The sequence below is a fragment of the Vanessa atalanta genome, chromosome 20, assembly GCF_905147765.1.
Source record: "Vanessa atalanta chromosome 20, ilVanAtal1.2, whole genome shotgun sequence".
NCBI classification, from domain to species: domain Eukaryota; kingdom Metazoa; phylum Arthropoda; class Insecta; order Lepidoptera; family Nymphalidae; genus Vanessa; species Vanessa atalanta.
In genome coordinates this window covers 3,120,657-3,146,922 of record NC_061890.1, presented here as the reverse complement: position 1 = coordinate 3,146,922, position 26,266 = coordinate 3,120,657, and the positions used below count along the sequence as shown (strand labels likewise).

Below are 26,266 nucleotides of genomic sequence, written 5' to 3'. Positions count from 1 at the left end.
TGGTAAAAACTAGAATATTATTATAATTACTAAATAGCATCTTGGCTAACAATTTTTTTTACTATTCATTCTTCAACGTCGTTAGCTAAAATTGTTGTTGATATCGACCATTTGAGTGAAGTATATGTCACGTATTTATATCAAATTTTGATTATTGTATATGAAAATCAAAAATGTGACTACGATTATTTATTACTGAAAAGCTTATAAGAATGCAATCTGTACCTTGCAACAATATAAGGAGATATTATCGTTAAGAGCTATACTAAAGTAACCTCGCATACGATATAAAAAAAAAAAACTTAAAAAATAAATTGAAATAAGCAAAGGTACGTATTAGAATGGTCCGGTGCAAACTTGAACTATTTATGACGTCGACGACATAAAGCTACAGACTAAAAATATAAACATAAAAAAATCCAAATACCATTTTACATTTCACATATAAAAAAAATTGTGCGTAAATTGCACTTACACGAAAAACATACAATTTTTTAAATTAAAAAGTCATTGAAATTTGACAGTTCAGAAACTTAAGATTAAAATATAAAGGTTTATTCAGAATATGTAATGTATAAATGATTATATTGTGAATACAGCTTTATTAACCAATCAAGAGAATTGTGACAATAATCAATATAACTATATACTAAACAGATCTTAATCAATGTATTACACACACAGTGACACGGTCGTTAGAGAACTGTAAAAAACATATGTACTTATTGTTTATGATAAATGTCATAGATTTTTTTTTTAATAATTTCTGTCCGACTAAACACTTACTTATTCGGGCTACACGTACTTTTGTTGTTTAAATCCTGCTGATTTATAAATTATAATGCTAATGATTAATGTCATTAATACTGCACATGCCGTCAAAAATAAGCAGCTCAACAAATCAAGCTTTTTCGTTCGCACGAGAAAACGTTTTCCTGTATGCTCTTACACTTCTTATTGAGCAAACGGATGTTAATAATCATGCTTGCTTTATTTATTTTTAAAATTTATATTAAGAAAATTATTCCAAACTCTTTTTGAAAAAGAAAAAAATATTTTTTATATAAATTTAAAATTGACAAATTATTACTATTGATAGATTAGTCATAAGGAAAGTGAAATTGTTTTCAATAACAAATTAAAGCGAACAATACTATACTTATATTTTATCTATGACAGAATATGTTATGGCCTTGTGGTAGCAAATAAAAGGTTTTTTTTTTTATAATGGACACGACAAATCCTCATTCCATTTATTAAATACTAGCAAAAAAACTTACATTTTAAATAATTAATTAATCATATTTAGCTATTTACCTGAAGATATATCGATGTATATAAATTTTCAATTAAGAGATCAATAGGGGTTTACGACACGAACATTTTAATTTTGCCGCTCTGAAGTTGTTAGACATTAGAGTAGAGTACAATAAACGTTTAAAATAGTATTCTATAATTATTATTCGCAGCATTGTCTTATTAAAAACTTGATGCAATTTTCCATATAATCTGTGTTAATATTATTAAATATATCTTTTGATATATATGAATTATTACATTATATGTTGAGAAGTAATGGTAGCAAAAACAAATGATTTATAAAAGTCTCTTTTTTTTCAAATTTTGTAGATAAAATGTTGGCATATCATTTAATGTGCACTTGTTTTACAGTAATGATATAAAATCTATCCAAAGAGTAATGTGATTGTGTATTGGAATTGAAAAGAAAAACAACAGTTCAAACACACGAAGTTAAATACTTACCATATAGAGTGTAAGCTACTTTTTGTAATAACTTACATAATTCTAAAAAAGAATCCTTCACTGAAAGGCGTGCGTTTGCCAAAAGGTAATGTTACGAAAAAGGGAAGGTTTACAGGAACCGTTCCAGAGTGTGTTATAAAACTTATATATTATTCGGAAAGCCTAACTTCAGAACGGTTAAGTTAAAATGTACATGCTTTAAAAGTGTAATTTTTATTTTGGTTTATTAACTGCTATCTAAGACACGATAATAATAATTATTACAACAAATATTATAAATTAATTCAAATAGATCTATAGTCGATTCCAACGGCAGGAGTAGATAAATCAACAGACCTTTGAATTGACAGGAAGACACATGTGGTATTCATAAATTATTAGTATAAAAAAAAAATGTTTTAAACGTCAACATTGTTATCGGAACTTTGCAAGTAAAACTAGTGGATGTCGAGTCTATTCGACTCAACTAAATAAGTTGCAGCCTAATTAAACATATATATTTCTGACGAGTCTGTTTATACTGCTTAATAATCTATATATATAAAAGTGAAATACCAGGCATTGATTAATCACGAAATCTCAGAAACTATAACACCTACCAACTTTAAACTTAACAGGTAGGTTGTTTACAGGGTGTATACATCCGCTAAGGATTTTACGAAACTCCACCCCTGAAGATGTAAAACGAGGGTTAGAAGTTTGTGGTTTATTAATTTCGCGCGGGTAAAGCCGCAGGTTCAGCTAGTGTATTATAAATTTAAAGTGTGTTTATCTTTACTACTCCTGCCATTGGAATGTAATATAAATTAAATAGGGCTGCCACAAATCGCGAAAAATAAAAAAATATTATAAAAATAAACCTACCAACTCCAATCGTCCTTACACTTAGAAAAAACTACGAAAAAAAATAATTAAATAAGACAGATTTACATGTAATTTTACTATGATTTTTGATACATCTCCGTATTATAAATGTTATTTAATTAATAAGGCACTTTTAATTGTATATAATACTTTGTACTCCATGTTCAATTAACATATATGTAACGGAGGTAAGTAATGATATTACTCACAATGCTTGGAATTGCGTGAAACGGTCTAAGTTGATCTGCAAAGAAATTATGATATTAGAATATTTTAAGTCAAAACCATGAAAAAGCGTACGCGTATTTTTGTCATTCCTCCATGGTCAAGTAATTAAAAAGTATTCATATTTAACTAAGCTAAGAGTTTATAACCACGAAATTTTTTGAATGTAATTTAATTTCTAGCTATCGTGAGTTTTTAGGCAATTTCTAAAAAGGGCAAACGCAAACCTTTTCCTGGTTCACGTAGAGCGGGCGGGGGCCTACAGCTCCTCGTAGAAGGCGACGCGCGTGCGCGTGGAGCCCTGCTTGAGGCGGCGCAGCGTGCTGTACTTGTCGTCGCCGGCGCGCGCCTGCGCCTCGTGCAGGCGGTCGAGCGTGGCGCCGCTCTGCTCCACGCGCAGCACGGAGAACTCGCAGCGCAGCTCGTCCAGCTGCTGCTGCAGGTGCTTCGACTTGGCCAGGTACTCCACTCTGGGGACATTGATTATATGTAATACGATAGTAGTGAACGCGCTGTTAACGTATCGGGACAAAAATAATAAGTCAATAACTCCTGTGTTCACTGGAACTTGTGAACGACGTATCATTTGTTATCCGGGTGTACGATTTCTGTTCCATCAGTACTTGATTTTGCTTGAATTTACGGGTCAGACGGAATCGTCGAGATTAATTAGTGTTAGCGAGCCAACGTAAAATTATCCTTAAGAGATTATCATTGCCATTTTCAGTCACCTCTCCTTCTCGATCTCCAGCGACAGTCGGTGCACGTGCGGGTCGTCATCGGACACTAGCTGGTAGGAGTTGATTTCGTCGCCTGTGGAGCCGTTCTGCAGCATTTCGCCACCCAGCTCTGCTGGCAGTGAGCAGGTGGAAGGAAACATCGATGACGGTACTGTGCTAGATGTCTGCTAAAGAAAATATTATTTGATATTATATATATTATTTGTAGATAAAATGTTATTTTATTTAGTTTGTTTTTTTTTTTTAATACATAAACAGTATTGAACTTAAGAGGTCTACGCGATTGAGTGTATATTTCAATAAGGAATAAAAATCTTGAAGTAAGAAGTCAGTCTGGGTTTTTTTCAAAGAGCGTCAAATTGCAGATGTAAGTCTTATGTATGCATGAATGTTCTCTGTTCTATTTAGTGTTTTTTTGTTATATCTAGTACTTTACCGCGACCAAAGAACAGAAGAATTAATAAGAAGAGTTCAATTACCCAAAAAACTTAAGTTTTTCACATTATTCAATTTTGTTGAAAAACTTATATAAAATCTATTTTAAATAAGTTAATTTATTGAACTTACCTGATATATTTTTTATTGAAAATTTTAAATGTTGAAAACATGTGCTTAAAGCTGATATTTTAATTTAATATGTTGTACGCATTTTTTGAACTCACAGGAGGTGGTAACGATCCAGTTGAAGTCCTGCTAAGGAAATTGAGGAGTTTCTCCTTCGCTTGTTTCTCCGCGACTTTCGCCGCTAGCAGTTCCGCCTTGAGCCGCTCCGCTTCCGCCGCTCGCTTCTCAGACTCCTCGACCAGTCGCGCCGTCAGGAACTCCGCTTCACGAGTTTTTCGTTCTAAGTGAACCTGGAATAATACAAAGTACATGGCTTACAGTCTATTCGACGGAATAATTTTAGAAATATATTAAATGAATGCTGCATTTTTATTTAGAGCTGCTTGGATTGGTGATAGCCCATTAGTGTAGATATTGCATACTCTGTATGGCTGTGTTTCAGTGACATCCTTCAAAGATGAGTTAACCAATCAAAAAATCAAAATACACTTTATTCAAGTAGACTTTTGCAAGCACTTTTGAATCGTCATTTAACAAACTAAATTAAGTGAAAACACAGTCCACGAGGAACATTACAGAGTAGGTCCCGTGGAACGTGCCTCAAATAGCCAAAGAGTGTACCTTCTCCTCCTCGGTGCGGATGGCGGAGAGGCGCAGCCGCGCGTTCTCCCGCTCGGCGTCGGCCGCCTTCTGCGCCAGCAGCGACGCCTCCTCCTCCGCCACGCGACCCTTCTCCGCCAGCAGCTCCGCCGTCTCCTCGGAGCGGCGCTACCACAGATTATCGAGGTCACTGACATGTTTATTCCATTTGTTTATAGAAACAATATTATCAACTGCATGGAACAATTTGGCAGATTTGGCGGCTGTCTAGCGTCAACACTCCTTATGATACAAAATTACACAAAATAAGATATTTTAATTTATCTTGTGCTCGGTAGCGAAGAAAAACATGGAGACAAAACCTGTGCGCTGGATGATACTTAAAGCAGCGTGGAATAAATTCCACCTTCTCTTCTAAGAAATTTTAAATAAAGAATGTGTCCTTAGCCTAGGTTTTGAACATTTACAAGCCGTTACTTCACACCCAAAAAAACTTTTTTCAGATCTTACAATACCAACAAATTGGACGAACTGGTCTATTCTAATTTTTCAGAACAATACACAGTGATATAAAATAAATTAACATACCAAAGCCTCATTAGCGAGCCTGATTTCCTCCTGGTATTGCAGCAGCCTCTGTTCCATGGCAGCTCTCTCCCTCTCCGCAGTCTCCCGCAACTGCTTCTCTCGCGCGAGCTTGTTGCGTTCGATCTGACGTCGCTGTTTCTCCTCCTTGGCCTGAGCCTTCATCTGTTGAACTTCCATTGTGTCCGGTTTCCTTCTTCGCATGTAAAGATCGTGGTTACCAATACATAAATCTAAAATCTGTGAAAAAAAACTCTTTTAAAAGAACCTTTTTCAAGGCAGTCATTGATAAAACAGCTTTTGAAACCATAATGTTTAGTGTCGTAACGCGATCAGAACCAAAATCAGTAATGATCAGTTTACAACTCACTTTAACACATGCAAAGAAAAAATAATGTAATGTATAACTATTCTACAAAAATTAAGAAAAATATTTAACGTATTGATTGAAGAAATCTGTGTTCCCTTAAATATTTCAGAGCGTTTTTGGTTCTCATTTATGTTTATTCTTATAACTTTTGGAAAAGTAGTGATAACATTATGAAGGATATACGAGATTTCAATGTCTTTAGTAAAATAAATGACATTGTGATTCCTAGTGAAACAGTAGCGTATACGTTTTCTGAATGGGTATACCACGCTCCACATAACAACACAAACCTTCCAAAACGATACACATGGCATTCAACGTGTTCATTATTTTTCTTAATTTTTATACAATAGCTTTGAGTGTTTAAATATACATTCAATAAATAAAATAGTAATATACATAATACATGTAGTAAATTATCGCCTGAGACTTTACTCAGGTTTTACTCAGGCTTCGTAGTCAGGTTTAAGGCATAAAAAGTAGTAGGCTTTCATTGAAATTCATTCATACTAAATTTCATCAAATTCGGTGCAGCGGTCGTGAAAGAGCAACAGACAAACAGACAAAGTTACTTTCGCATTTATAATATAAGAAAAGATATTAGGAAAGCTGATAAGCAAATCATCCTTGTACATGACCATATGGTGATTAATTTATTTTGACAATGGCCATGTAAAAACACTTCAACACCATACAAATGCCATGAGAACTAATGTTATATCCCTGGTACCATTAATACCCTAATAGGTAGTATAACCTAACTCATCATCTCAAAGATATAACAAAGATATATATAAACCTTGAAGATTAATATTATATAAAATCTTACCAATTTGTTCATACCCTTTGGTGAGAAAAATATAAAATTATTGACACTCTTGTCGACAAACTTGATGACGAATTTCTTATCGTCGAACGATATGTGCTTTATCTCGGACCACGGGAAAGTCGTTTTAGGGGTCAACTTATTGTCTTTCTCGTATATGTTGAGGCCCAGAGCTGTGACGCCGAGATACAGGTCTGTTTCCTTTTTGTTCTGAAAACGACACAATTAAAATATATATAAACATAGTATTAGCTTGTTAGCACGGCTGGGCTAAGATCTGTCGTTGGAGCTTACGCCACCACGCTGCTCCAGGGCAGATTTTTGAACATGTGTCAATTTTTTTTTTCTACCAACACATGTAAGTTTCCTCACGATTTCCTCATGTTATCCTTCACCGTCGAGCAATAAATGAACTGGAGGAATTAAAATGAATATTATAGTGAGTACGCAACAAACTCATTAAATTCTCTATTAAATTTTATTTTTGCAATATTATAGGCTGAATCGTTGCTCTGGAGAGCTTTTTAAGCTGCTGAACTGGTCTCGGGAAGCCTTTGGCTTTGATATACTCAGCCGATATCAGCCGGCATCTATACGCAAATGATGAGCCAACTACACTGAGCACAATATAGTGCACAAGTATATGTGCCCTATATTCCATTGCTAATATTCCACTGGAACGATAATCTGACACGTACGGAAAGAGAGGAGCCGCAGGGCCAACAGATGCTTTTCTGACAAGAGAGGCAATTTCTTACAATTTTTTGATGGAACAACCATTTTTTTTTTCTTTTTTTTAATTTAATTTGTAGCGTTTCTCATGCTTATTGACTGTGAAAAATCCAACACTGGTTCGGAAATAAACACCTCGGAACTGATAGAGACCAGCTTTTTGTCATGTTTTATCGGCTACATGTCCCTGGATTCGAACGCATAACTCCACCATCTGTAATAATCTGGCCACTAGACCACAATCAAGTCGAAATATGAAGTAAATAATGGTAAATGTCTTACATTTATTGCAAAATAATTGACGCCGTACATATCCAGATCCTGTGCTATTTTCAAATACTCCATCTCGGCTTCATCACGTGACATGCCTTTGTGGTCCGCGTACCTTATTGATATCAAATAGAGAATATTAAAGTTTCATTGGCTCATTCTAATCATGGCTAATAACGTTCTCCGCTTGTAACATAAAGCTTGAAACTTCAACGGAAAATCAAAACAATGGTACCAAAAAAAAATTTAAAAAAAAGAATTTTCTTTGAAATATATTATATAAATTTTGATCACAACTAAAATGCCATCAAATGGATAACTTTTGGATATAATAAATTTATCACTAAAAGTTTTTCCAATTGGTTTAAAATATCTTCAAGATTCTATACCATATTTTAATCCTTTCCTCCCACATTTCTGGCGTCATTTGATACTGGTCTATCACCCTTTGAGGGAGAAGGTCTTCGCTGGCCAGCATGCCGGGCTTTGAAGCGCTCTCATCATAGTCACCATACTGAAACAAGAAATTGGAAGTTTGTAAAAGCCTACTTGAATAAAGTATGTTTTGATTTTGATTTTTGATAATGTAGCTTTCTTCCGGTGGCTAAGTTTTTAAAATTTGATCATTAGTTCTGGAGTCCCCCTAAAATGCAGATTCTATAGACAACATAAATTATATTTATATCATATAATTTTCTTTACTAATACATTTCTCACGTGCAAAGCGATGTCCCAGACCCAGAGTCGCTAGTATATTGGAATGAAATTTTAGCTGGTACTTGAGAATCAGAGTGAGAAAGAGGGCAGATGAAGAATAACACTTCTATTTGGGAGGGGAAACAAATGATAGGCACTACTGTTACAATTAAAATTGTAAACTTTAATTAGACAATTCTACAATAGGTAATACATATAATATACATCTATTACTAGTTGTGCACGTGACTTCGTGCGCGTTTGAATTTAACAAAAAAGTTATTGTTGTAGCCTAAGTCACTCTTTATTATATCAACTATCTGCCAGTGAAAGTCCCGTCAAAATTGGTCCAGCCGTTCCAGAGATTAGCCGGAACAAACAGAGAGACAGACAGACAAGCAGACAAAAATTTTAAAAAACTTATTTGGTATATGTACCGTGTCACATGCCTTTAGTAAGAAGGTGGTAATTGTAATATTACAAACAGACACTCCAATTTTATTATATGTATAGATAAATGCAATAATTGGAAAGTAACCATGCATTTGTTACCTCATCACAAGTAACCATTGAACCGAACATAATGACGTTGAACATTGTCATAGTCCAGTACCTACACATACATTTTTAGCAAACAATGACGCAGAGACCTCAGACACCTCGTCTATCATATTATAAAGAGGTAACATGTGTGTATATATGTATTGGGTAATCTCTAAAACTAATAATCTATGTTTAAATTACTTTTCAATGGTAAATAGCTACATTATTCCTGGGTGCTATAGTCCATATAATATTTGCATCAACTGACTAACCTTTGCCTGCACTGCATAGCTTGCGAGCAATACAGATGCTTCTGGAGGACAGTATATATCCATGCTGAGTATTGCCTGCTTCACTTGTAGGAAGAGCAGGTGCTGTGTGACCTCTTGGATAAGCTCCTCTGCAACATCTTCGGGATAGAGTTTGCAGAGGAGCATGAATGGAGTGCCCGGCATTTGTGAGACACATTGATCTTGTACTAGAAAAAAAAACACATTTAAAGACGTTTACGGAGAACACATCAAATGAAAAGGTTACCATATAAAAACAAACCAGAAAATAAATTGATAAAGATATATCCTAACTAATATTATTGAAAGTTTCTTTGTAGCTCGGTTATGTTAAACTACACAATAATTAGCATGAAGTTTTGGTATAGGTAAAGGACATATGGTACTTAACAGCTGACCCCCTAACACACGCATTTCAGAGAGGTAAGTCGCAGGTGGAAGTTAATAATTAATTAATAAAGAAATAATTTTATTTGTATACAATATTGGGTATCCATTATAAATAATTTTATACATAATAAAAAGTTATCACTGTCAGTTTTATACTGTAATATATAGTATAAAACCTGTTTATATTTGTTTAGTTTAGCAGGGTTTATTGAAATATCTTGGAAGTGTCCAGACTGACAATTTTTTTATATTTTTGTGCTATACCTCAAAAAAAAATAATAACCTATTTTTTTATTTAACTTATAGTCAAAGAATAAGAATAAACATACAATGAATACCTACGTATAATCTCTATCAATGTTTAAATTAAAACAAAAGGAAATCAAACAGTGAGAGAGATATGCAAAAGAAAACTAGCTTACTTAATAGAAAGGTACTCTAAAAAGTATAATTATAAAATGATGCTTGCCGAAATATTTTTATTATTTAATAATAAAACACATATTATCTATATTAATGAAACATAGTCGATAAGTAGTTCTCATAAAATTTCTAGTGAGTGAGGTACGACTTTTGTACACTAACCCCTTTTATCCAACTTCAGCCAACTTATGAAGTGCTTTGTATCTTCGAACTGTAGTCCAAAGAACCATGTTTCCCTTAAACCTATAGTTCTGCATACCAAGTCAAATAAATCTCTGCCAGTTGCTCGCCACTGAAACAAGATTTTATAATTATTTTTACTATAATAGACCATTTTTTTAATTTTTAATTCTATTTTTTTATCCAGCGACAATGCATGGTACAGGAGGCAGACATAATGTTATCTCTTTTTGCCCAAGGCATGATAGCAGCAAAAATTCTTTAAAAAAATATATATAATTCAATAAAAATGCATAAAATTCTCACATAAAGGTTATTTTTGTTGCATTAATGCTATATTTATTTCTTTAGTAACTAAGTAGATTATTTAAAATTATTATCATTTAATAAGTATAATTTAATAAGGTAAGTGTTTACATAGTGTGATAGTTAATGTAAATTATTCAATTATATTTAGAAACAAAATAAGATCAGTCTGTTAATAATCATTGATTACTAAACTAGAATGCTGATTAATAATTATTATTGAAAAGTAACAGAATATTGACAAACTATTTTAATTACCCAATAATGATAATTAAGAAATTCTATCTAACTAATTATAGATATTTTTTTATCTATCATTGAAATCAATGTAATACAGGTTCATTGCTTATATTTAAAGTTATGCTAGGTATATATGTTTTAGGTCTGTCAACATACTATTTTATAAATAAACATTATTTTTATTTTAAGCAATTAAAATACAGTTACACACAAAGTTACGTGAAAATTAAGTATTTAATTGACCCCGGGGTCAAAGAATGACTCACATCGGGTTCATTGTGTTAACATTCCTGCACCCGAAGCTGTAAACAAAATTTTCAAATAAGCGTAAATGTTAAGCATTATTTTACCTCAAGGTTGAACTCCAATTCTGCGTCCAAAGTACAAACTTTCACTGGGAACGACTTGGCAGCTTTCTTCCTCCTAAAGGGCGGCATTATCCCGTATCATTTCTTTATTAAACGAAAACTACGATTCACCTATAGGTTAGGTTCCTATTAACATACTTTAATTAACTTGCAAACTAAGGTTTACGTAATGTACACTCGATCGAAGAATGCGCGTAATTTCACATCGCATACTATTTCCAGCGGTTATTATTTACAAACAAGAGGAACGTCAATGAAACAAGAATGCGAGGTGAATAAAAAAAAAATATTCTGAAAAACTAACGCAGCCGTTCCGTTTCACTTTTCATTCGATTGTGTTTATTTTTATTTTATTGACAGATATTACGCACATATCTACGTCTGATTGAAGTAAGAGAAAAAAAAAAACAAAATTACACACTGATAATAAATAATTTGATAAATTACCTGAAATAAAGATATATAAATATTGTACTTAGACATCCGCTTTTTCATTTTTAAGTTTAGTGTTACCCGTATTAGTAGTTAAGCTACTGCGAGCTGCGCTGCTTTTTAGATTTTTGACAGTTCCAGATGACTGTCAAATTGACAACTATTCATGCCTAAATAATTTCAAAAAACCATTACCCACGTGCGAGTCTGTTTTGAGAAATAAGAAGTGGTATGAAATAAGAAAATGGGGAAATTCAGATCAAAACTTAAGGGGAAATCAAAAGGGAAAAGATGGCAGAAGGGTCAGTCATCAAGTTCAAATCCCAAAATTCAAAAATACAGAGAAATGGCCAAATCCCGGTTTTTCCAGGAGAATTTAAGTAAGTTAATATTTATAACATTTGTTCCTGATCAATATACGTAATGATGACAAATATATACTGGAATAAATATGTTAAATTAATCAAAGCACTTAAATAATTAATAAATACACGTTATAACCTATCTTAAAAGGCGGAATTAAATTACAAAGAATTAAATAGATCAATGAATGCATGGATGGAGATGGAGTCAGCATTAGTGGTAACTACTGCTGTACGAAGATTAGATATTAATAAATTTTAGCATAAGACATCTAATAAAATATATATATATATAGTATAATACTGTAACTTAAAATATTCTAGGTAATTCTAATTTAACGCAACAAGCTGTTCACAAGCATGATGCAATGATGACATATGGCCACAGCACTGGCAAGAAGAAGTCTGAAGCAGAGAATGAGCTTAGTATCGCTAAGGAACTGGAGAACATGTCTGTTAGAGGTGACAATGAAAAGATAGAGGATGACGGCTCAGATACGGAATATTCGGGATCTATGAAATCAGGAACATACAAAACATTTCAGACATTTGCATCTGATTGGAGTCAATGCTCTAATGTTAGTTTTAGCAAGTAAGTATATAATATTGAAATACAAACCAGTTCTGATAATCATAATAAAAAAAATTGTTTATGTGTAAGAGTCAATATAGCATCAAGACTAAATAAATATATAAAGTTTTATATCATATATTGAGTAAAATTTCAAAGGTAAAATTATGATAAGATGTTGTGAAACAAAAAAAAAAATACATTATAAACCAGGATTTTCTTTTATCTGGGTGTCCAGGCCTTTGAGTGTCCACATTTATAAAAATTAGGACTTCAACTAAATTGAATTAAAAGCTCTTTTCTGGGCACTAAGTTTATTTAGGGGGGCCGTGCCTAATATAATTAACATAATATCTATAAGTTTTCACTTCAACTTATTAATTCAATCAAGATTCTAAATAATGATGTTGAACTAATTTATTTTATAGATTGTTAACAAGATTTGACTCAAATAATGCAGTACACAAAGACATGTTGGCTGTACTGGCGGCCGTCACGGAGGTGATCAAAGAGGAAGGTGGGAAAGAATCCACTACTGAATACTTCGCTGCTTTGGTTTGTTATTTTGATTATATTTTTTATTTAGTATAAATTTTCGTTCATTACACAGAATTTGTAGCCTTACCAGAAAAATGTAATAGATAGAAGAGCCGATGATGATGGCCCAGTGGTTAGAACGCGTGCATCTTAACCAATGATTTTGAGTTAAAACCCAGGCAGGCATCACTGAATTTTCATGTGCATAATTTGTGTTTATAATTTATCTCGTGCTCGGCGGTGAAGGAAAAGATTGTGAGGAAACCTGCATGTGTGTAATTTCAACAAAATTCTGCCACATGTGTATTCCACCAACCTGCATTGGAGCAGCATGGTGGAATATGCTCCAAAACCTTAGCTCAGCAGTGGAAAATTTATAGGCTGCTAATGTAATGTAATGTAATAAACTAATTTGAAAGCAGACAAATATTTTCCACTACAGTAAGATCAGGCGCTTATATGTTTAATTGAAGTGCTCTATATACCCACAACTGCTTATATAGTTACTATTTGAAAATTATTATTTCCAGATGCAAACTCTAAAATCATCAGAAGATGATGAAAGTGTTGTACCGACATTGTCACTACTGTCGATGGGGATCAAATCTGTCCCTCAAGCGGTATTAAGGAAACAGTTTTCTGAATCGGCAACAATATTAACGGAAATTTTAGAGAAAAATGCTCAATCAGAAAATGGAACGCTATTGAGAAGTGCCATTGGGTGCCTGTCTGTTTTATTAAGAGCCCAGGAATATGCCCTGTGGGGCGATTCTTCTACTTTGAGGATCTTTGAATCTGTATTGGCCTTTGCATTACACTCTAAACCTAAGGTATGTACCTAATTAAGTTTCTTTTTTATATTTCTAATAAAGGTGATGATGACGTATTAGATTTACGTAACTAGTTCTCTTTAGCTTTTTCGAGGTCATTAGTGTTTTACAAATAACTGTCAATATTGCATATCAACCCTACCCCTATTTTGCATATAATTGATATCCTCACAATTTACAATGAATCCTTCCTTAATATATAGGCTAACACGAAATTTTAAAATAAATTGTAGAGCCAGAAATAAGAGTGTTTAAAAAGATAAATAAACAAACTCTTGAGTTTTATAAATTATATCATTAATAAAAAATTGAAACAATGTTTTATTACCACAGTCATTGAAATTATAGAAGTGTCATAAGTAATAATATTAAAATAACAATTACTTTAGTAAACTTGAGTAGTAAGCTCAGTTCATAATCAGTTAATACAGCTAATGTTTATTATACAGGTCCGTAAAGCAGCTCAACATGCAGTCACTGCTGTGTTAAGGGGAAGTTGTTTTATGATTTCATCTGATGATGTGAAAAATAAGGTACCTAATGTTAATTGTATTTTTTATAGTATTAAGAAAATAAAAAACTGGATATATCTCTGGAGATAAAATTTTCTAATAAAAAATTTGTGACTCAACAAGGTTTCATATAGTTTCCACTACCCAATGAATGATAAAATTTGTCGTGAAAAGTTTTCGGAGTTAGGGATCTGTGAAAGCCCATCTAGTTAGGTACTACACTCTCATCACATGTTCTTTAGAATAAAAACAATACTTAGTATTCTTGTGGTCCGGTTTGAAGGGTGAGTTAGCCTGTGTAAATACAGGGAACAAAACACCTTAGTTTTCAAGATTAAGGTCTCATGAAAGGAATGATTAATATCTTTTAAAATACGGTAATTTAAAACAGGCTTAGAGCCGACCCCAGGTGGACCGCTACAGTGATTGGGAAAAGCTTAGTATCGTCAACGGTTCTAACTACGGAAGCGGAACTGCGGTACATGTCTGTGATAATATGACCAACATTAACGAGACACTTAGTTAAAAGCTCTCTGCAAGTCTCAGGATACCAAATGTAGATCTCTCCTTTTGTCCCTGTCATCCTCCACCAAAGTTATAAGGGAAAAAATGGCATTCATGGTGCCCAATTCCGACCGGAATCCATACAGACACCCAGAGATAGTACGATCACGCGCTCAAAGAGCTATAACTACCGCAATCCTGAATACTACCTCTGCCTGATAAGGTTGGTGGTAACACCCTCAATCAGTAGCTGTACTCGCATCAGTCGATTGGCGCGATAGCCTACTTCAAGACATTTCCAAAACTCTTCAGAAAGCACTACCGTTACACCCTTTTTACCTTTAAGGGAGATGTAAAGAGTGAGGAAGGGTCGGGAAGAGGTAGAGTAAAAGGGGGGGGGGGGGTATGAGACACCACTTCCATGGTCTGGATGAAGTTGTGTTAGTGGTGACTCGAGGACCCGGGGTCGCGTACCCGTGTGCTCTGGAACAAATATCGGACAGATACTTTATACACCCTCTAAATTAAAAGCTTCTCCAAAGAAAGGCCTAAGCCGAAGAACAATTTGGTCTCTTATATAATTATTCGATAAACGTTTCTTGATAAGGAAAATGATAATCAGGGTGAAATATAACGTGTTGTTTTTTCGCAGGTCCCCAAACTCCATCCAGCATCTAACCGTGTTGCGGAATTCTGTTTATCGCAAATGAAAGCGGAGGCGCTTCTAGCCGGACATCGCACAGTTTTGCATACACTAACAATGCTCCGTGACGTTTTGCCTGTCTTCAGCAAGGATAATATTAAGGTAGTGTAATGTTTACTCATAAACACCTAATATCGATTTTGATTACTATCCCGTTTAGCTTTACAAGGAGGAATGCCCCTCCTAAAATCTAAGAGGATCGTAACCGACGAGAGTCAATCCGGGCTATCGTCACCGACTTCACGTACCCACGTTTATATTTATGATTGATGTCGTGCCCGACGATGAAGTAGAACATCGTGCATGTGCACGTGTCGAAAGAAATTCTGTCATATGTTTCTCTGAGCACGAACTAACCGCAGCGGTGTCGCAGGCGACCTGCGAGGCGATCCTGTCGCTGATGACGCACAACAACGTGTACATCAAGACGTGCTGCCTGCACACGCTGCACGCGCTGGTGAGCGCGCCGGCGGCCGCCAGCAACCTGTGCGCGGCGCTGGGCGTGCGCCTGGCGCGCGCGCTGCTGGCCGCGCGCCCGCCCGCCGCCGACACGGCGCAGGTGCTGGCCTGGGCCGCCGTGCTGCACCAGGCCTACGCCTGCCTCGCCGGGTGAGAGGCGCTCGCGACTCCTCTGATTCTCCAAAACTTCTCCAAGTCATGCTGTATTTAACGTTTAGCCGTAAATTAATACTATGCATATCTGGTATATAAATTCACCATAAGTAAAGACGTCCAATCCGCCACATACAACATTTTGATGACGAATCCGCCCCTATTTTGTACCCATGATTAATTAAGTGATTTGTTTCAGCCTGGACTTGAACTTGTGCATACCGAATTTACCTCTGTTTGTGAACATCTGCGTCTCGGAGCTCTGGCTCTCCGACGTTGCTGATGTCAATTCGGCATCAACCAACGCCTTGAAAGTGAGTTTTTGCTTCTTTTAATTACTGTTAAAAAATTTTTAGGTCGTTGACACACATATGAGCCTATATATTTTTTCCTTTCAACTGACGTTTTAGATTTTATTTCATCTTACTAAACGTGTTGGTTTACAAAACAATACGCACTAAACACGAGCCGAGATTGCACAATCGATCATTTCGAATTCGGGTAAATGTTATATATTTATTCTATTGTTTTAATAATTTTGATAAAAGTGTTCACGTTTTAACCCCCCAGGTCGTGCTCCTAGATTGCGTGAAGCCGGCGATAGAATCTGATGAATGTTTGATAAAAAACAAGGCGCACATCGATGCCATATTCAAGACGATAGGCACCGGACTGGACAACCCCTTCAATCAAGCCATCAAACATGTCATACTTACTATCGCAGTTTGTTTCGAGGTAAGAGTTTCGACCTTTGCCTAAATATGATGATTGGAGAAAAGTGCCGTTTGATGCTGATTAATTATCCATTCCCTTCTACGTTTTGTATTTCATGACTCCAACTCTGTATGGCTTAGTCTGATCATTTTCGATGGTGTCGAATTTGTCGTCCTATCGCATTATAAGGGCACTCGTGTTTGCGCACAGATTCGTGCACTATAATATGTTCTGTATTGATATTGGCTGGTCGCCCTTGAGATGATGAGCGCCGTAGCCGCTGTAGGTCAGGACGACATCAAGATTTATAATGATAAGTCTATTGATTAGTGGTAAAGAAAAACATCGTGAGGTAACCATGTGTACTAAGAAATTCTATACTTTAAATGGCACTTTTTTAATTTATTTTTGCTATATGTGTTGGATTACAATGTAACTTTAAATATTGAATGTTTTTTTTTCACAGATTGGTAACGAAAAAGTTGAATACGTCATGGCGCCTTTGCTCAAGAAATTGAATGATCGACGCGAGAGCCATAACTTCCACAACGAAAAAGAGGCCGAATATGCCACGGGTTCCGCCGTCAAATCCCTTGGACCGGAATTCGTTTTGAAAATAATTCCACTGAGAGACGGAGACAGTATAAATTTAGACAGAAGTTGGTTACTACCGGTCTTGAAAGAGAAAATCACTAATTCGTATTTAAAATATTTCGCAACGGAGATCCTAGAAATGGCGACGTTTTGCAGGAAGAAATCCCGTGATTACGCCGCGGCGAAAGATACGGCACTGTCGCATACTTACGATTTACTCTGCAACCAATTATGGGCTCTATTGCCGAGCTTCTGCAACCATCCTAAGGATATCAAAGATAACTTCAAAGCCTTAGCCAGGGTTCTCGGAAATGTTTTGAAGGATAATGCCGAATTTCGCCTCTCGGTTATGCAGGCTTTAAGGAAGCTTATCGCTTGCTCCGACGATAACGAGGAGGATAAGATGGAATTGGCGAGATTTGCGAAGAATTATTTGCCGATATTACTTAATATTTATATGTCGCCGGCAAAGGGCAGTACCGCTGAGGGACAGAGATTGGCCGCATTGGAAACTATACAGGTAACTATTTTAATATACGTATGCGGAACCATAAACCATATACGGAAAAAAGATATACTGGCTTTTATTATCTCTCGTTTAAATTTAATTGCAAGATGTGATGAACCACAGACAGACGTTAAATAAAAGTTCTGTTCAGATTTAAATAAATTATATAAATGATCGATTGAAATATATATCAATACATACCATTTTATATAATCTACTGCTTACTAACTCGCTTGTTATTTCGACAGAAAAAAAAAATACCAATTTTCTTTAGTAATATTTTTATTATATTTCTTTACAAATGATATCATTCAATCTACAAATCTCTACATATTATAAAACAAAGTTTCTGGCCGCCGTCTTCACGCTTAGATCTTTAAAACTATGCAAAGGATTTTAATGATGCAAGAGGAAGGTATATACAGTGTTATTGGTAATTCGACGTATTCCCGTTAGGAGGTAATAGGGGTGACTATTCACGATCATTTTAACCGTTTGCATTTTTAAATTTGGACGGATAATTACTATTTTAGCATAGACAAATAACCAGTGTTTAATCGTTTTTATAAATCAAAAGAAAAAAATAGATTTTAATTGATACTTTTTTTTAAATACATTTTTGAAGTTGCATTTTTGACTTATTTTGAAAAAAAAAACTAAAAAACGTGATAACTCAAAAATGGTTAAATTTTGCATCATGCATATGGGGATTAAAATGATCCCCCTATACCCCTATTACCTCCTGACGGGAATACGTCGAATTACCAATAACCCTATATATATATATATAATACATGCATGTTATAGTTAGAGAATTTTCCAAACCTAAAAAAAAAAACAAGAATTTTTCTTTTACTCGAGTGAAGTCGGGACGAGTAGCTAGTAACGTTTATAAATAATAAAATGTTATATATTTTAATTCTAACAGGTGTATCTAACAATAAGTGATCAGAATTTAAGAGAAGAGCTCTTCACCAACGCTTTACAACAATTAGAGGCGTCAGTCGACAACCATTTCCAGAGAGAATCGATCTTAGACGTCATACGCCTTCTAGTCCTCTACCAGAATAGCGAACAGATTGCAAATCTCTTCGACAAATGGGTGTTCCCGCTTTGCGAAACCGTTTTGGAAGATCCTAGAAAGTTTAGAAAGTCCAAAAAAGATAGAATGGAAACGAATGATTCGAGCACAGATAATAAAAAAGCCCAAATGAGATATAAAGATAAAGCGAAACTTCTGGAAATGGAACACAAGAAGGCGTATCGAATATTAGAAGAGATATTTAAGTGTGATAAAGATAGTTGTAAAGAGTTCTTGTCGAATAATTACAAGAAGATCAAGAAACTGTTGATGTCTTCACTCAATAAGGTCGCTGATAGCAGTAAAGCTGCGAGATTGAGGTGAGTCACACGAACTGTTAGTTTGTCGTCTACCATTGAAAAACTAGACTATTTTTTTTTATCTACTTAAAACCAGCCATGGCCGATGAGACGGCATAAAAAGGTTCATAACTGTACTGCTAGTTAAAAAATAATTTCATTGTCACTTTTTCATAGAGAGGTAATTTATCTGTTTTGAAAATACAATAAATACAATTATTAAGAACATTCCAATATCTCAGAATGACCTCAAATTGCCTAAACGGAGATCACGAATAAGATATTAGAGGCAAACACCATTTCGTTTTATTTGTTTATAATTAATTTTATGCATGGTAATAAAATGTACTTGCATATGTCAGGCTTACAAATGGCCTTCCTGATGACAAGTCGTCGGCACCGCCCATTGACTTTGTCCCTGTAAGAAATATTCACCATTACCTCCGTGCTTTAGGGCATAAATTGTATATCATTTCCTTTATTAGCAAACCGCGCCTGTGCGAAGCCAGAGCGGGTCGATAGTATTTAATGTAGAAAGGAAAATCACCTTGCTCTTTAACTGTTAAAATAGCCAACCACCAGTTCATAAAAAAATACCTCAGATCTAGAAGAACCGACAATTTATATATTTTTTAACAATTGCAATTTATTATTTGTATATTTATATAATGCAGTGTATAATTTATATCTTATTTCTAGGTGTATAGAACACTTAATCAACTGCTCGCCGAATCTGAACTCTGACAGCAAGCTAATAAAGAGCGCCATCGCGGAGTCTGTAGTATGTACGAGAGACATCAACTCGAAGTGTCGACAGTGGGCTTTCAGTGTCATCAACACCGTTGGAAATGTTCTCAAAAATCAAGACGGAGGTAATTTTTATTAATATCATATCACGTAATATCATGTTTACTAATCACATAAGCATCATAACTCACAACAATCCAGTTGTACTTGCAAAAAACGATTTCAAATTATATAAATACTTTTAAATTTGATGAAAAAATACCACCCGTATTTTTTCTTCAAATTTAAATGTATATGTGACCAAATGGGAAATACCCTAAACATAATTAAAATTACTTTCCGAATGGATTCATAAATGATGGAGTTCTGATGTATCAAACATAAAAAATAGAATCGAATTGAGAAGAGAGAGTTTTGTGAGAATTGAAATTCAGAGATTCAGTACAGATGTAACTGGCGAAACTGTGCGTTGCGTGCCACTACGCGCTGACGCCGTTTTCGTGTTCGCATATGCGTGTATGCTCGATTTGGCAAACGATATTGTAGCTGTTTTACTCAGTTTTTATCAACATGAAGTACGTAATTTGTAACTGACTCAAAAAGTAGTAGCGGCAGGCAGATGAACACACGTAAAAGCTAAATCCTTTTGCTAAACACAGTCTTTAAACTGCGTCTAATACGGCAACGACCTGAAATAATCGGGTTCAGGGCAAAGGGAATAAGGTCGAAGAGGGTAATACTATTCTTTAAATACGATGTGGTTATTTATATTTTGATATATCATAGAAAAAAAACATTCAAATGAAAACCTATCCTATAGTCGTTTATTACTATTATATGTCAGGTATAACATCGATTATTCGAAATAAATTCTGAGACAGTGGCCCTTGAACAATGTCCTAAACAGCAAGTGTGCCTGCAGGTATGCAAGCGTACATATCGCTGCTGCTGTCGGGGCTGTCGGCGCCGCTGCCGCGCATCAGCAGCGCCTCGCTGCGCGCCGTCGCCTCCGCGCTGTTCACCTTCAGCGAGGAGATGGGGCTCGACACGGTGCAGGGCCTGCTGGAGAAAGTCGCCGAGCAGATGTTGACCAACAACAGGGAGATCGTGTCCGCTGCTATGAGCTTCCTCAAGGTGAACTTTCGAAAACCTACAAGATTCGTTTCACGCTCTATTGGTCCACCATAAATGATGTTGCTTGACTTGATAATTTACAATAAACAAACATACTACTTGTTTTTTTAACCATTTATTTAAAAAAATAAGTATATTTAAAATGGCTTTGAAGTTAAGTAAGCAGTATGATTCCAGCAGAGTAAAATTTATTCACCTATCTCAATTCCTTGTGGAGTTGCAAGACCAGCCAACTACACAGGGGACTTATATTGCTCAATCAGGCAATAGAAGGCCAGGGAGAACACCAACGTTTCCTTTAGAAAATCTAAATAATGAGCACGTAATATCCCACCCCAACCGACCCAACAGATTGGCAAAAACTTACCTTCCATGCAGCTTATATACGCTGTTCCTAAATATATGACATAAAAATAGGCGACTTTATATGAGTAAAACATGATTATATTTTACAGGTATATACAAAAGTTTTACCAACTGACGTCCTCGCGGGCAGTCTCCCTCTCATTTTCAAAACTCTATCTTCAATGTCTGATGACTGCAAGCGACATTCGCGTCTAGAAATAGGATACTTCCTAACACGGATGACTAGGAAATATGGTGCGGAATTTGTCGAGAAACTTATTCCTGAACGAGATGAGGTCATGCTCAGAAGGTTACGGAATATACGGAAGATGGATAATAGGAGAAAGAGGATGAAGGAGGGAGAGAGGTGAGTTTAGAATATATCTTTGCTGTATGTTTGTAAAGTTGAATTTGTAATAGTATTTAAAGTCAAAAAGCTCTTCTAGATAGATACCACCCAAGCATCACATACTTTACCACCAAGTAATGCTTGGTTGTTGTGTTCTGGTTGGAAGCGTGAGTAAGCCAGTGTAATTTAAGGGACAAGGGTAATAAGATCAGAGTTCATTTGTTGGTGGCGCATTGGCGATGTAAGAAATAAGTAATATTTCTTACGGTGCCAATATCTATGGGCGGTGGTGGCCACTTACCATTTGGTGGCACATTTGCACATCCGCCTAATAATAAAATAAAAAATATTTTTGTAGCATTCATGGCCCTCATTTTTTATGTAATTACAAATTCATGTATTCGATGTAGATGCATTGCGCTTATTGTATGGTTTGAAAAAGAATATACTATGATCTGATAAAACCCAGCAAAAGGGACTCAAAAACTATGGACTATGGGTTTTTTTGTAATTATGTAGAATTTTCGATATAATAACGAAATAACAAGATCGTTTCAATCCCAAAGTTCGATCATCCTAACGAATCGTATAAGAATGATCTTTTGCACTTAAACATACCTTTACATTTTTAAAAGTTCTACTTATAAATTTACAAAACTTCAAAAGTAATTTTTACGCTGTCCTCTTGTAAAAATCGTTTAAAAGAGTTACTGATAATTAAAACTTTCAGAGAACAAGACAATGACACTGGATCTGACATGGACGTCAGAGGCACTTCTAAAACCCTGGAAGATATTCTAAAAGATTCGGACTCAGAAATGGAGTTCTTGGAAGAGGAAGAACGACCCAGGGTCAAAGCTAAATCCAAGAAAGGTAAAAATCAGACCTGGATTCAAGACGATCCGGAAAATATCGTGGATTTGGCAGATGTATCCTCCTCTAGAAAGATTACAGGTTTGTAAAACAGAAATAAATAGCAGTTCATGAAACACTTTGACGGTCCATATGAATAAATTACAATAATGAGTAAAAAAAAATCCTCCTTTAAGCAATCCGTCCCTAGTTTCACCCTTTTTAGGAGTGAATTTACAGAAACGCTGTACCAACTGTCATAAATAGAAGATTAAACACCAACATCTATAGTAATAACTTTAAATATGACGAATTTCCATAGTAACTTTCATCCTCTATTAAACACCCTCGGTAGCGTAAGGAAAAATCCTTACTTAACGCAGGCAGCACTTTCTGTATCTTCAGAATTTCATCCACTATAGACCTCCAGGTTAAAGCTGTGCGTAGTCTATTAGATATCAGACATTTTAAAATTTTGTTAAGTAGATTTATAGTACTTATAGCGTACCATACCGTACGTAGCTTTTGTGATTTTGATACAATTTAATTTTTTCATTCATTTTAGAAAATCAAATCTGTAATTATATTGATAATTTTTAAATGCTTAATTTCCAGCAACCGATCCTACACAGAAGAAACGGTCAATAGAAGAAAAGAAAAAGAAGAAAGATGGTGGGTTCAAAACGGCTCCAGATGGCCGTCTGCTCATCACCGACGACGCCTCAGACGACGATGACGGTGACAATGAACCTCGGCCCAGCGGGGACATAGACAGTGACACCGATGACACAGGTACAAGTTCATTTTAATTTTTTACTAGTTTTCGCCGGCGGTTTCGCTCGCGTTTTAGGTTGTTCGCCAGATGTAAGACATAAAAAAGTATATAGCCTATACCAGCTTCAACTCCAAGTAAGGACTTCCCTGGAGTTGAAGCTGAAGTCAGTTCAGTGGTTTGGCTGTGAAATAGCAACAGACAGACAGACAGTTACTCTCGCCTTTATAATATGAGAATAGATATTTTTTGTTTTAATTAAGTCTATATTTTATTTTGTTCTTATCTTTTTTTTACTATATCACCTGAATTTAATTTGCATACCATGGAACACAGTTGGCTGCCGCCTTGAATTCCTTAGAAGGTGTCTTCCATGCAAATATGGACTAGAAATTGAATCTGACGTGTGGATACATTAATTTTCTATATGTAATCGCCGCAATTAGATGCGACACGTTCGATGTCAATTGAACTTGAAGCTACTATCGTTCGCGTTAGTAATACAAGCTCTACTATTACCTAGAGTGGAATATAGAAATAGGAGTACTAGTTAGTCCTGAAATCAGAAACATAAATTTAATCTTGTCAATAGATAATGAAGGTGAATCATCGAAACCGTCGAAATTACTGAAACCGGGAGTGAAACGTCGCTACGACGATATACTCAGTATGAAGAGCGGTCGCACCAACAGGAGCCGGGCGTCGACGGCGACCGTCGCGTCTAAATACAAGGCCGGCGGAAAGGGTATACACAGGTGGGATATGCTCAATCTATATTATTATTTAAGCACTCTCAGAAGTATTCACTTACTCTTGTTATAATGTTGTCTTAGATTTTCGCGATTATTACACATTGAAATAAAACAGCAGTGGTCACGGGCAGACTGTGTCTGCCCGTGACCACGAACACTGCAAAGTGCTCGAAACGTCGGGATGTTAAAATAATTAATATACGCGATTAAATCCGTTAAAAACTAGTTTTATTTCAACTTACTCTTGTTATTCGAAAGGACGGCAATCCGTCGCGACTGAATAGGGTTAGCCGCAGCACGGCTTTACGTACTTTTCAAGGCACGGGTGCTGCTACTTAGAATTTTTCGACAAATAAACTTTATCACTTTTTTAATGGCCCGACGGTTAAACTTAATAACTTTTTTAATTTTTAATTCACGAGAAAACTAAAAAACGATTCATTGTGAAGTTTACTTGAATAAAATTGATTTGATTTGATTTAAGATTAGCCTTTTGATCTCGTCAATAGAACATTCACAGTCACAAGAGCAACTGTCTCACAGTTTGTTGAACATACATGTTATTATATTATTTTCGATTTTAAAGGAATCATATCATGTAACATGAGCTGAATTGTGTTTTCAGGCCCCTCGGTTCAGCTGCATCCGTAGCATCAACGGTTGGCACAGAATACAAATCAAAGAAAGCAAAGGGTGATATAAAGAAAAAAGGCAAGCCGGACCCGTACGCTTACCTGCCATTGTCGAGGAAGAATCTTAATAAAAGGTGAACCATAGCTAAATATATATATATATATATTTAGATAACTAGTTATCCAACTATTTGTTAAAAATTTGCAGTGTTTGTCAATGACAAAATCATTTTTGCATTTATAGTATTAGTTATATAATATAGAAAGAAATTCAATATTATTTACAAATTATCATGTTTATACTAACTGTGATATAATAATACGTAATTTTTATTCACAGGACGAAGGCGGCTACGTCGAGACAATTCAAAGGAATCGTAAAATCGAAAACAAAAAACATCAGAATGTCAAAAAAGAATAAATAATTGAAATATTTATGCCTCATTGTAGATTAAAAAAAAAAAGTATAACATACTATGTTCCTATGGCAGGAGGAGTGAAGATAAACGAACCTTAGATTTAAATAATACAATTGATTTGTTAATAGCTCTGCTATATTATGAAGAACACACAGTTCTTGATTAATATATATTTATTTATAAAACAGCACTATTCCACTTATCTATAACTACTTGGCGACATTTAAAACGTCATTTTTCATGAATTCATAATAAATACCATAGACATCGTGGCATGTCAAAGTGGTTTAGTTCAGCGGTGCAGAATTATCGATAATTTGACTATCGGTAGTTGACCTCTAAAACTATTTAAGATATCGATAGCTCTCCGTGAGCAATACTATCGATACTATCGATAGTATCGCTAATTCTCTATAAGCAAAACTATTATATTGGTAGCAGCGATACTATTGATACTATCGATAGTTTTGGACTATCGATAGTTTAGGTTAAAAGTAATAGTTTTTGCAAAACTATCGATAGTATTGCTCATGGGGAGCTATCAATACTATCGCTAACACAACTATCGATAGTTTATCGATGATGGAATATCGATATGCAACATTAGTTTAGTTATCTCCTGCCATTTGAGTCGGCTAGACATATGTATTCTAAAAAAATAATAAAATATATAAATAAACATGGAATGTGAACTCATTTCGTATCTACGAGTCCGGCTGTCATGTGCTAACCGATGCCAACGTGTACCAGTGAACGGTAGTACTTGCTATTAACCTATTTCTTAATACTGTACAAATATAATCGGTCAACATATATAGTACCGTAATAATATGATATTGTCAATACTTTTGTTGTAGCGCGATTTGAAAACATTTAACGGACAGGTTTTACATACATGCTGTCTTGACAGAGAATTAGAATCTGCTAATGCTAAAAAACACTCGCTAAAACGCTATATGTAAGGCTGTTTAATAAAAAGAAATGGCATTACTTATCTTTAGTAAAATATATATATATGTATATACATTT

The 26,266-nt window shown here is 35.1% G+C and overlaps 2 protein-coding genes across 5 annotated transcripts; one reads left to right on the top strand and one right to left on the bottom strand.

Moving 5' to 3' along the window:
• Positions 1 to 283: 283 nt before the first annotated feature.
• On the bottom strand, positions 284 to 11,298 carry LOC125072064 (merlin). 4 transcript variants are annotated; one of them, XM_047682560.1, is made up of 12 exons: positions 10,959 to 11,298; positions 10,045 to 10,174; positions 9,052 to 9,257; positions 7,930 to 8,054; positions 7,553 to 7,655; positions 6,542 to 6,748; positions 5,346 to 5,597; positions 4,779 to 4,925; positions 4,256 to 4,447; positions 3,585 to 3,760; positions 3,081 to 3,323; positions 284 to 2,872 (listed from the first exon to the last, which is right to left on the bottom strand). In XM_047682560.1, the coding sequence occupies exons 1-11, from the start codon at positions 11,043 to 11,045 to the stop codon at positions 3,113 to 3,115; spliced, it is 1,836 nt and encodes a 611-aa protein (XP_047538516.1). In that variant the 5' UTR covers positions 11,046 to 11,298; the 3' UTR covers positions 284 to 2,872; positions 3,081 to 3,112. The 4 variants fall into 4 exon arrangements, with proteins under 4 accessions (XP_047538516.1, XP_047538517.1, XP_047538518.1 ...); XM_047682561.1 differs by having other exon boundaries at positions 3,585 to 3,757; XM_047682562.1 differs by having other exon boundaries at positions 5,346 to 5,582.
• A 252-nt stretch (positions 11,299 to 11,550) lies between these two features.
• LOC125072053 (RRP12-like protein) lies at positions 11,551 to 25,594 on the top strand. Its single transcript, XM_047682538.1, has 19 exons — positions 11,551 to 11,788; positions 12,095 to 12,362; positions 12,770 to 12,896; positions 13,409 to 13,708; positions 14,158 to 14,241; positions 15,377 to 15,529; positions 15,801 to 16,036; positions 16,239 to 16,353; positions 16,610 to 16,774; positions 17,220 to 17,867; positions 18,784 to 19,256; positions 19,935 to 20,107; positions 20,905 to 21,116; positions 21,572 to 21,828; positions 22,541 to 22,764; positions 23,278 to 23,454; positions 24,027 to 24,189; positions 24,812 to 24,952; positions 25,159 to 25,594. Exons 1-19 carry the CDS (start codon positions 11,653 to 11,655, stop codon positions 25,241 to 25,243), a joined length of 4,137 nt encoding a protein of 1,378 aa, XP_047538494.1. The 5' UTR covers positions 11,551 to 11,652; the 3' UTR covers positions 25,244 to 25,594.
• The last annotated feature ends 672 nt before the right edge of the window (positions 25,595 to 26,266 follow it).